Raw genomic sequence first — 12,449 nt, 5'->3', positions numbered from 1 at the left:
TATTTTGTGTTAGTAGGAAAGAAAAAAAATGCCAACCATTTAACTTGCCCCATTATTAACTTTTTGAAGTTGTAATCTAATTTCAGACAAACTAGTTTGTGAAAAAGCATGCATCTTAAAAAATGCAATAATCTACTAGCTTAGTGCCTCACCTTCTACCATAGTGTACTTTAATTGTGTTATTAGTGTTCAAATTGGCTATTTGCAGTCATTGTGCATATTTGTACAAAACAAATTTCCTGAGCTTTTTTTTCTTAATTTTTAGTTGTAAATGAACACAATGTCTTTATTTATTTTGATGTGGTACTGAGTATTGACCCCAGTGCCTCACATATGCGAGGCAAGTGCTCTACCACTGAGCCACAATCCCAGCCCTTTCCTTGAGCTTTTTTTAAAATTTACTTTAACTGACACATAAAAAACATTGAAATCATACATATTTATGGGCTCCTGAGCTTTAACTGCATAAAAATTACTATGCAAGAATCTGGAATTTGAAGATAAACTGCATTTGTTTCCTGTTTTCAAATAACTTATATTCTAATTGGAAAAATGGAAGCAATACATGAAATGGTGATTAAAACTACAAGATTATTGATAAAATGTTATGAGATTCAGAGAAAGGAGGGATGAGTCTGGTTCAGAGAACCATAGAAATATTCACAATTAAAGTATTCCTCAAGTCAGAACTTGGAGGACAGATAGGAATGATTCAGACAATAAGGCATGGGGTGCGGGTGAGGCTACCAGGCAGAGGGATCTGTTGGGCTAAAGGCCAGAAGGCTTGAAGGCAGGGTGAATAAGCAATTGTTTCATTTCAGTGTGTGGGGTGTGGGTAGTGGGAAAGCCAGGGTCAGAGAAGTTGGAAAAGGCCTCTAAAATTGCCATAAGCAACTGGCACCCATTTTTCCCATATGAGGTACAGTATCATTGCAGGTTGTTATTGGTACAATTGTGGTTGATGTATAGAAACATGTTGCAAATAAGAAGCATTTAATATATACGTGTTGTTGGCTAAATTGTGCCTCCCAAAATATGTTCAATGGTACCTATGAATTGGGCCTTTTTGGGAAATGGGGTCTTTGCAGATGTAATCAAGTTGCAGTGAAATCATAATGAAGTAAGGTGGGCTTGAATTCAATTACTGGAGTCATTACAGGAAGAAGGAAATTTGGACACAAACAGAGACATATAGGGAAAATGTCATGTGACAACAAAAGCATAGATTCAATGCTGCAGCTGCAAACCAAGGAAGTCCACCAAAAGGTGGGAAGAGACAGGAGGGATCCTCCCCCAGACTTCAGACAGAAGGAGGGCCTTGAATTTTGGACTTCTGGCATCCAGAACTGTAAGAGAATAAATTTCTATTGTTTTATGCTGTCCAAGCTTGTGGTAATTTGTTACAGGAGCCCTAGTAAACTAACAGAATACCTTATAAATAGTGCTTTCTTTGGCTGTTCTTTGTAGAAGTGATTAAAATCTGTACTATTAGGAATGCTATGCAATGCTGGATCAAGGAGAGCTATAAAAGGAGGGGAACAGTCCTGAATGGGAAGAGATTTGCTGAGGTTCTAGTTCTTTCTAATTCCATCTATCTTATATATTTGGCTTCTTCAGAAAAATTAATTTGAACAAAGATGACTGTTTGAAATTTGAAAGCATGTGGATATAAAAACGCTGACCTAGAAGTTTTCACAAGGAATATGCCACACAGAGATAGACACTTACTTCGACATGTTGACAGGTTTGGATGAGTTTAGCCAAAAGGGTCTCCAGTTCCGTGTTCCTCTTAATAAGGTTGGTGAGGTTACTCTCTAAGTTTTGCTGTTCAAAAAAGAGAGGAAAAATGTTATTCTGCATACTTTCATATTTTAATATATACAAAACTACTCATACTCAGAAAATCTGATACATTTTCAGAAACCAGTGAAATGGATGCAGCTTCAAGTATTTATAAATTCAAACTGCATTTTCAAAAGTTGCATTTCAAACAACTTTGAAGAAATACTCAAACTTCATCTTTTTGTTTCTACTTCTTGTACGAACTCAGATATTTAACCAAATAATTAGTTACGGGTTACTGCTAGGTGGTGAACTAGGGAAAAGAAAATAATTGGATTTTCATCCCTTTACCTGAATCTGAAATGGCAATAATATAAAGAACATATTCCCACATCAAATCACCTACTTCTGAATTTTTAGGATTTACCATTTTGTGGTCAGGTGGAGGTAAATCTCTTGAAAGGAAGTTAACTTGATCAGCTTATTCCTGACAATATGCCCATTTACAGGCATTTATAAGACGTTCTTGTCTCACACATTTACTCATACTACATTTTATTGTACATGCTTCTATTCTTTGTCTATCAATGCCAAAGAAAATTTCCTTGAACACTCTATTTATATCACTGTCCTGTTTAAGATTATAGAATTATTCCTTATACCTTTAGAACATCAGATTTTAAAAGTTCCCTGGAATGAATATTTAATCATATTTTCAACCACAATAACCCTCTGTTCTGAGTAAGACTCATTTAAATTCCTTCTCATTCCATGAGTTCTTCATTTATAACATTCATTCATTTACTTATCCATTCACACAACAAGTACTTATTAAGCTTCTAATATATGTCAGACTTAGAGAATTACTGGAGAAGCAAAAATAAAAGCATCTACTCCCTATTCACAAGGAGATGGCTGTGCAATTGGGAGAGAGATGTTGGAAATAAGGGAAGGGAGAGAATCCATGGCTACTTAAAGGTTTCCCAGGGGGGCAAAGTCTTTTGTCTGAGGGTGGAAGAATGGGTAGAGACTTTTTGTTGGACCCAAATGGTCATTTCTTGGAGAGATTAAGTGCAGATGGAAGTGAGCATGTGGAAATAGATCAATATCATATACGAAGATCAGGGAAGTATAAGAGGGCAGAGGATTAGTGAAAATACATGCTTTAACATATAAGTAGTTCCACAAATACAGTGGAGATATGAAACAAAGGGAAATTTTGTGGAAAAGCTAATATATCTCAGATTTTTAATGCCATCTGGGAAAGATGATTTGGATGCTAGGGGTGTACTTAGTGGTAGAGTGCTTGCACAAGACCTGTGTTCTATCCCTAGCACATACACCCCCAAAACAAGATTTGTAAAGAGTGCAGAGAGTTTGAAAACTAAGATTTTCATAAAGGTGGTAACCTCTGCATCAGGCTGAAGAATTTATGGAACTTTTAGCTTGTCCTACTTTCCAAAACTTTTTACTTAGAAAGGTGTATTGGAGAAAATAATCACTTTTACCTAATGCTTAAAATGAAGGTCAAAAGCAGAAATCTCTGGTTATAATAAATTAAATTTATTAATCTGACATTTTATTGTCTAGGATTTTTCTTTAATTCCAATGGCTGTATTTTCATTTCAACTAGGTTCTTAGATCACATCTCCCTTTGTTGAATTGTTTTCTGCTCCTTTTCCAAAGATGCAATTTCCTTCTTCATAATTTCAAGAAAACTAAACATAACTTATTCTTAAGCTCATTTGAGAAAGGGCAATTGCACATTTTCCTGTGTTTGCTTCATGTTTCCAAAGGATCTGATTTTATCTTGTGTCTTGTAAGTTTTGTCTGACTGTTCATCTGATGTTAACTTTCCTCCCCATACTGTGATTTGGGGATTGAGATATCCAGTAAAGTGAAGTGCACACTCTGAGGTTAGGACATAAGGGGTTTTTTTCCCCACAAAGAGGGTGCTCCCCTCAGGACACCAGTTTGCCAAGGAAGCTCAGATCCTGGTTTGGCTCAGTGCCTCTATTTCCTTCTGAGAGAATTCCATGTCTGGCTTCAATTCCAGAGGTGTGAGGGGTCCTTTGAGCCTGGTGTGTGTTGGGGGGTGTCTTTACTTCCAGTTGTATGGGGCTTCTACCACAGGCAGAGTACACTGCCCCATGTGTTCTCTGAAGTCCCCATTGCCACATCTCGTCTCTACTTCTTGAGAGCAGCCCAACTTCAGTCCCCCCCTCACCATTCTACAGTTTATTTCATTTCTGGTTCCTGGATATTTTCTACTTACATTTAAGGTTGGTTATGAATTCTTCCAAATACACTTTAAAATATTTTGCCTATAATTCTCATGCATTCAGAATGCAGGGTGAGATTTGTGCCTATTTTATCCAGATTGGAATACCAACAAGAAACCATCAATTTTGCATTGGAAACACCAAAAACATCTCAAATATAACTATTTTAAAAGAGAAAACCCCATGTAGAAGATGGGATACAAAGAGAGGCCAGAAAGTCAAAGAGTAATTTAAGTACAACTTAATGTTTGCATCAAAAAAAATTTTTGCTTTCCAAGCTCTGAACAACAATCCTTCCCCCACCCCACCACCAAAAGCCTTAAGTTTTTCTACTGTTTGGATTAAATGAACTCCAACTGGTCTTCACTTTATGGTCAAAGACCAGAAAATAATTCTGAGGTATTGCATTATTTACTGTCCTTGATTTAGATGTGACTATTAAAAGGTATATTAGTCAGTTTCTTTTTATGTGTTAATCTTAAGGAATCCTTTTACTTTTCTTGTTGGCTGACCCTTCATAGCAGGAAATTTCTAGGGAAATACATCATCTAACTGTTTACAGTTCAATTGTCATAGGTATGACTTTTCTAAAGCTAGTCAGTCAGAGAGCCAAATAAATGCAGTCCAACACATTAAGATTTTACAAACATCTGCTTGCACCCCCTCCCTTTATTAAGTATACATCATGTACAAAATCTGTTTTTAATCAACTAATACATAGACTAAAGCCTGTGATTTAAACACTTTGACCTATCCAGATCCTTTGGGGTTATTCAAATTTAAATAGTACAAGTGTTACTGAAGTCCGCAAAGAATTATTGAGTCAGTTAGAAGTATAATAAAGGGAAATTATGCTGAGAGAGAGACTTGTTTCCAAGTAGTACCAAAGGCGCTGACAACACCTTTGAAGAGATTGTGGGTAGTGGGAAAGGAAGAAAATCCACTTTTCACTCAGCCATGTGCCCACTTCCACTATAGGGACTTCTCTGGAACATTTTTGGAGGTTAACTCTATTCGTTAACATCCTGTGTGGTGGTCAGTAGGTTTGATAACCTTTTGGTTTTGACTGTGCTTTATGCCAAAGAGAGAGAACATTTTTTGGCATAAGAGTCTTAGGACTAGGTAGACATAACTATCAACTTCACTATGGAAGTCTAAAACCTTCCACTGTACAAAAACTTGAGTTTCCTGTTGTCATATTAAAAATTTAAATATATTTATGTCTCCTTATCAAGCCAAGTTTTATAGAAACCCCAAAAGTGAGGCATGAGTGATCACATATGAAAGCAAAGAGACTTGAGTTACCACCCTAGCTGGATTCTCTTGGATAAATGATTGGACATGTCTTGGATTCAGTTTTCCCATCCATATTGAGCAGATCATGATCAATCTACCTATCTATGCTGTTTTTAAGATCACAAGAAAATGAACAGATGCACCAGGAAAGTATACGTGTTTGCTACAATTATGAATTTGAGGATAAAACAGTCTAATCTGGGTACCAGACACCAGAAGGGCCCACTCCTTTATCTCTGGCAGACATGACTTGCAAGCTTGATGATGGCATTTTCTATCAGCACCTGGGCCTTTCTGTACTAGGGCTGTGTCTGGCCCCAGGCAGGAAAGGCTGCAGTACTGGGGAGAGTCAGGGGAGGCCAATGCCCCCAAAGCAGCCCTCCATCAGAAACTACTAGAATTGAGGGATGAACAGCACAGCTTCCTCACCTTCTGGGTGGAACCACTCTGAGTCTTGGTCCATAAAATCTCATCCAGGGCCTCACTGGGAGGGGACATGGGTTCCACCTTAACACAACCTCTTTCCTCTTCCTTCCCTCCCATGTTTCTTCCCCTTCCAGGTGCTTTCTGGATCACCTCCCAAGTCAAATTCTCAGAGTAGGATTCTAGGAGAACTCCCTTGAGACCATTTCCACAGATAACCTAATATGCTCTTTTCAAGTATTCCTCCCTATAAGAACTGTTACATTGAAAACAACTCTTGGTGTAGCTAGCTGTGGTGGCACATGGCTGTAGTCCCAGCAACTTGAGAGGCTGAGGCAGGAGGATTGCCAAGTTGGAGGTCAGCCTGGGCAACTTAGTGAGCCTCCAAGCAACTTTGTAAGATCTGTCCCAAATAAAAAATAAAATGATCTGAGGATGTGGCTCAGGGGTAAAGTACCCCTGGGTTAATCCTCAGTACCTGCCACCCCAAAAAATATCTTGGTGATACAGAAAGATATTTGCAGATTTCCTCTCTCTCTGACTTTTTCTAGATGCCACGTATCCTCCAAATTCCAGACTTTACACCAGTACAGTCAACAGATATCTAATGTGAGTCAAATTTAAAATTTTCTAATAATCACATTTTTTAAAAGTAGAAATAAGAAAAACTAATTTTAATATTATCATTTCAACATTTAATCAATATTCAAAAGTTGATGAGATGTTTCCATTCTTTTCCTTTCTTTTTACCAAGTCTTGGAGTCTGATATGTTACACTTATAACCCATCTCAATCTACACCACTCACATTTCAAGCACTCAGCAGCTACATACAGTCAATGGTTACCATATTGGACAATGCAACATTAGAGTCTAGATCTGGGACCTGCAAGCTTTTTATGTAGAGTAATATAGAAACTATTTTTGGCTTTACTAGCTATATGTTCTCTGCCACAATGACTCAATTCTGTTGATGTTTTAGAATAAAAGAAACCATAGATAATGTGTAAATGAGTGGGCAGGGTTGTGTTCTAATAAAACATTATTTACAAAAAAGGATAGCAAAGATATGGCCCATGACTATTGTTGGCCCAACTTTGGGCTAGAAGATAAAAACCAAAATGCTGACATTCTCGGGATACTGGTATGTACACACCTACTCCTGTCAAATACTAACCTTTGTTCCTAACCTTCTGTGTAAGTCTAACCTAAATGCCACTCCATGGGCCTCAGAAAGGATTTTTCTATGCAATACACTAAGAGAAATTTTACTTATGTCTAGAAATCTTAGCTTGCCAAATTCACAAAAATTTCAAGAAAATTACACAGCATTATGACATATAGATACATTAATCTGAGGAACATAATGCTTAAGCACACAAAGTCTGTGACCAGTCTGCTTGGGTTCCAATACTAGCTCTAAGACTCTCAACAAGTTCTTAACCTGTGTGTGCCTCAGTTTCCTCATGGGGCTGCCAAGGTGATTAGAGAAGAAAACCCTTGTGAGCCCTTAGAAGAGTTTCTGGCATGTGGTGTGCTCTGTCAGTGCTTTTTAAATGGAATAAAAAAACTTGTTTTTCAAGTTTTAAAGTTATACTGACAAAAGCTAAATTTGAATACTCACACCATCACTGTTATAGTTCAGATCTAGAAAGTCCCCCAAAGGCTCATGTGTTAAAGGCTTGACCCCCAGCTGGTGGTGGTATTGGGAGGTGATGAAAACTGCAAGAGGTGGGGCCTTGTTGAGTTAGTGGGTCATTGGAGACATGCCTTTGAATACTTTTCTTTGTCCACATCCCCTATTTTTTGCCAGGCATGATGTGAGGAGCTTTGCTCCACTAAGCATTTCCCTCCATGCTGTTCTCCCTTACCACAAGCCCACAGCAATGGGGCCAAGAGACAATGGACCGGAACCTTTGAAACCATGAGCCAAAATAAAACTTTTCTCCTCTAAGAAAGTTGATTTTTCTTAGGTATTATGTCACAGTGACAAAAAGTTGGCAAAATCACCAAACTAAAAGTATGCCCAATATTTCATAAACGTTTCTTCTATAGCTTTTCAATTTAATAGCAGATGGCTACAAGAATATATCCTCCCATTACATTTCCCCAAGACACTGAATCCAATTTGCTCAATATTCTCATGATGTTATCATTACTGTCAGAATTTCCACTGAGACTGCTGGCTCCTATTTGAGACCCATGAATACGTATTTTTAAAAGTCCTAAATTTCAATGAATACTAACATCGCCATATGATATCATCTCATCTGTGAAGTCCTCCTCATCACCTAATCCAATGAGTAATTCCTTTTCCTTTAATGCTCTGTCTTGCTCCCATGATACTCTCCTACCATCCTGAGCCAGCTGGTCTGTGGAACCAGGCTTGGTCCTAGGCCTGAGCATGGGCATATGCTCTTTGATCTGCCTGGAATGCATCTGCATAACAGAAAATAATTCTACTATCAAAGAGAAAGCATAATGCTATACCCATATCATTTTATTCCTTTTCTACTACCTACCTTTAAATACTCATGTGGGGATACTTAGCATACTTACAATTGCATACTCATTGGACAAACTTTCTGAAATCCATTGAAGTAAATCAACTCATGAGTTAGTTAATTTAACAACTACTATAGATTGCTAAAACAATGCTCACTACTCTTTAGAGCTTTTGTCATTGGTAAAGTTGAGTCTGAACCTAAGAGGGAGGGCCTTGGCAGTTTAGAAGCATTCTCAAGGAATCTTATGTATCTCCATTTATATCAAAAGATATCTGGGGAAGACAAATGCAATACCATTGAACAGATTTTTATAAACACAGTTTTATATAAATAGAGATAGTTTAGCAATTTCCATTATCACCAACATACCTACTCAAATCCTATTTAACACAAAAGCAAAGTTGCTCCCATCCTTAATTCATTAATCCTTTCCAAGATGATTTTTGTCATAGTGCTATCATTCTGTGAGGGAAAAGGATGTGCCAGCAGTCATTGTTGATAAAGTAAGTGCTATGGTGTGGGTGTGGTTCAAATGTTCCTCAAGTGTTCACTGTGATTAAAAGAGTGGTCCCAGGGCTAGGGATATAGCTCAGTTGGTAGAGTGCTTGCCTTGAATGTACAAGGCCCTGGGTTCAATCCCCAGCACCACACACACACACACAAAAGGGTGGTCCCAGGATGGCACTATTGAGAAGTGGGAGGGTCTAGTAAGAGGTCCTTGGGTAACTGGGGTATGTTAGCTCTTGAAGGAGATAGTGGGCACCTTCCATTCTCTCTCTTTGCTTTCCAGTTACCATGTGCTAAGGAGCCTGAGTGTGACCCGACCAGTGTGCACACTCTCCCTCCCCTCACCCTTCCTGGCTTAAGATGTTCTGGCTTCCTCCTCCAACATGCACTCTACCATTGCCATCTTTCATTTGCAATGAGGTCCTCACCAGAACTAAGCCAATGCAGGCTCCATACCCTTGAACCCCCAGGACTATGAACTAAATAAACTTTTGCTCTTCATAAAGTTAGCCGTCTCCAGTATTTCATTAAAGCAACAACAAGCTGACTGATACTCACAATAAGGTTTAGTAAGTGTGCTACTATTTGATGGAATTCAATACTACCCTCTCACCATCACCACTGAAGTGTCCACATGGTTCTTTGAAGGTAAGAACGTAAGTGGGCAGTTTGAGTTTTTTTAATATGAACAAAAAGACTGGTTATAGCACAAAGTTGTGAAAGATGAAATTGTAAAACATGTTGCTTAAAGAATGAGGCTCCCTTACCTACTTTATGCAAAAAGGAATGATTGATTTTACTTATCATTTTTGTTTTTAATGCATGCATTTCCAATGCATTCTCGTAGCACTCTAATCAACCTCTTTTTCGTTCTGTATTTTTTGGTGAGGTTTATTTGACTTCATAATTAAACAACCCATGATAGGACAGCTGATTTTACATCAATCTCAATATGGGCCTGTAGGCATGGATAAGGACACAAACAGAGAAGAGTAAATCCAACTTAACAGATGATCTTTGTACTTCTATATACAGTGATACCCAATCAAATAGCAAAGTAAGCAGACAAATGCCCCTAATTTTAGCCTTTTGAGACCTGTACCTAAGAGTCATGTTGCTGGGAATTAATGACTTGACACTGAATACGACTATTAAAATGTATGCCTGAAATAGGAGATTTCAGTAATTCCTTTTGGGTTTGCCCAGGCCTTAAAGAATGTTTGCCCTTATTCCGAAGCCAGTACTTCAGAATGTCTTTAAAGTATAATATTAGGGCTGGATACCTTTCAAGGCAAACACAGATCTGGCTTGTTTCACTCCATAATATTCAGAACGACATTCAGGAACTGTGTTCCTAGCTCTGACACCCAACACCACCACTCTAGCACCATCAGGATATAGACACGTCGGGTGCCACAACCAGTATATTTTCTTCTAAGGAACTTTAATCACAATCCTTAATATGAAAACACACTTGTATTAACACATGCCACCTGCATAAAAGCATAATTCTTTATATGTAACTAAACTCTTAAGATGTTTTAATTACATTGCCGGAGTCTGAGGCTATCTTCAGGTTCAACTCATGGCAGACCGCAAATACATGTGATTTATGTTGTTTTAATTTTTTAATGCCCTTTTTCATTGGTTATGATAGTTACCATTTCCAAATACCCTGGCAAGACAGGCTGCCCTGGGAACTTCAAAAACCTAATAAAACACAATCTGCATACAAATTTAAGCCTAGTGTTCCATGGACTACAATTTAAGTCATTTTGATATGTGATACTATATTTACCTTGTCAGGTTTTATTTGAAATTTCTATATTAACACTGCAGAATCTGCTCCATATATTTATAAATTCAATCATCAGGGGTCCAATGCTTATTTTTCTAACCTGGTAGTCAATAATATACAGAGAACAAACTTTAAATACTGTTTATGGTCTAGAAGAGGTTTTGGATTTTAATGGAGGTAAATATATATAGTTGCATAGTTGATGATGACTGGTTATTTCCAGGTATTAGAGATGTGAATGACCTTTTTTGTTCACTCCTCATCCCTAGTCCCATTTCTGCCTTTTATTATTAGAGTGATAAGTGATTAATCAGTAAATACACTTGTCAGTTTTGAGAACTAAATGAAGTTCTCAATGAATGTTCTCAAAGTTCGAATGAAGCTGTACTCCTATGAATCTTCAAAATTCTCTGATTTAAAAATAATGGTCCTAGCTGCAAAATTTGTGCCTTGAGAGAAATGTTTCCAAGAATATGACTATATTTTTTTTATTAGTGGAACATACAAGAAGCATTTTATAAGGTCACAACATAGGTGTAAGAGCCATGGGCAGTCCAATTTGGCAGCTCTCCTGCCACTCTCTCTGTTCATTAGCCTCTACTCAACTTCTGTGTTCTTCTCAATACTATCCTCTGGGCTTCTATGGCATATCAAAAGAGGCAACATCAGTTAAGAATTAATATGGCTCAGGAGGCTGAGGCAGGAGGATTGGGAGTTCAAAGCCAGTCTTAGCAACAGTGAGGCCCTAAGCAACTCAGTGAGACCCTGTCTCTAAATAAAATACAAAATAGGGCTGGGGATGTGGCTCAGTTGTTGAGTGTCCCCAAGTTCAATCCCTGATACCAAAAACAAAAAGAATTAATATGGTGAAGAAAATATTACTTTTGCTCAAGTGAAAAGCTTTCAAATTGGCAATATATTTAATCTCTTAAACCAGAGATTGGCAAACTATATATAGTCCAGAGGCCATATCATATCTATTGCCTGCTTTTGTATGGCTTGCCAGCTAAGAATGATTTTTTTATATTTATTTTTTTAGTTGTGTGGACACAATACCTTTATTTTATTTATTCATTTTTATGTGGTGCTGAGGATTGGAAGTAGGGCCTCACATGTGCTAGGTGAGGTGCTCTACTGCTGAGCCATAACCCCAGCCCAAGAATGATTTTTACTTACATCTTTAACTAGTTTTTTTAAATGAAAAAAAAATGTGACATATGAAAAATATTTAAAAAATACAGTTCTGTATCCATAAAGTTTCACATGAACAGTCACTCCTTTTCTGTCACACATTGTCTTTTGGTACTTTTGTGCTATACTGATGAAATATTTGCATCAAGCAAGTCAAAATATTTGCTATCCAGCCATTTACTGAAAATTGCTCTCCATATTTTAAAAACAAACTTCTGTCTTTCTTAAGAATCCAAGTACCTTTTATTAATAATGCATAACATTTTCTCTGTTTACCCAAACCATTTAAAAGTGTCAAGAGTATGCCTCAAATTCTAATCCTTCAGGTATTTAACATCTAAAAGAGAAGAATCTTTTCATCTCTTTTTGTTTCATCACCAAAATGATTTTTAACCTCTTATCAGACAAAAGTCACTTTAAATCATGGGTAAAGTGCAATTACTGAAGAAATTCCTGTTTTATGTGTCTTTTGTTCAGAGAAGCAAAAGATTTAGACAAAAGAAGAGTAAAAAATGAAGATCTTAAATGGGACGAAGGTTACTATAGCAAGAACATGGTCCAAAATGAGGAAGGCACACATGACACAGGATTAGTTCATTCTTTCCTTTCTGTGAATAAGTATATAGTGCTGGGTTGTACATGCACACTAAATGTTGAATTATTC

General features: G+C 37.4%; 1 protein-coding gene across 1 annotated transcript in view; it reads right to left on the bottom strand.

The window, feature by feature from the left end:
* Mid1 (midline 1) overlaps positions 1-12,449 on the bottom strand; it is a 350,467-nt gene that overhangs the window by 63,213 nt on the left and 274,805 nt on the right. The window contains exon 3 of the mRNA XM_026395163.2: positions 1,729-1,824. Coding sequence (XP_026250948.1) covers positions 1,729-1,824 — 96 coding nt within the window. The remainder of the gene's footprint in view (positions 1-1,728; positions 1,825-12,449) is intronic.

This window comes from Urocitellus parryii, chromosome X (assembly GCF_045843805.1).
Source record: "Urocitellus parryii isolate mUroPar1 chromosome X, mUroPar1.hap1, whole genome shotgun sequence".
In the NCBI taxonomy this organism is placed as follows: Eukaryota; Metazoa; Chordata; class Mammalia; order Rodentia; family Sciuridae; genus Urocitellus; species Urocitellus parryii.
The sequence above is the reverse complement of the archived record's forward strand: the minus strand, read 5'-3'. Positions and strand labels throughout refer to the sequence as shown.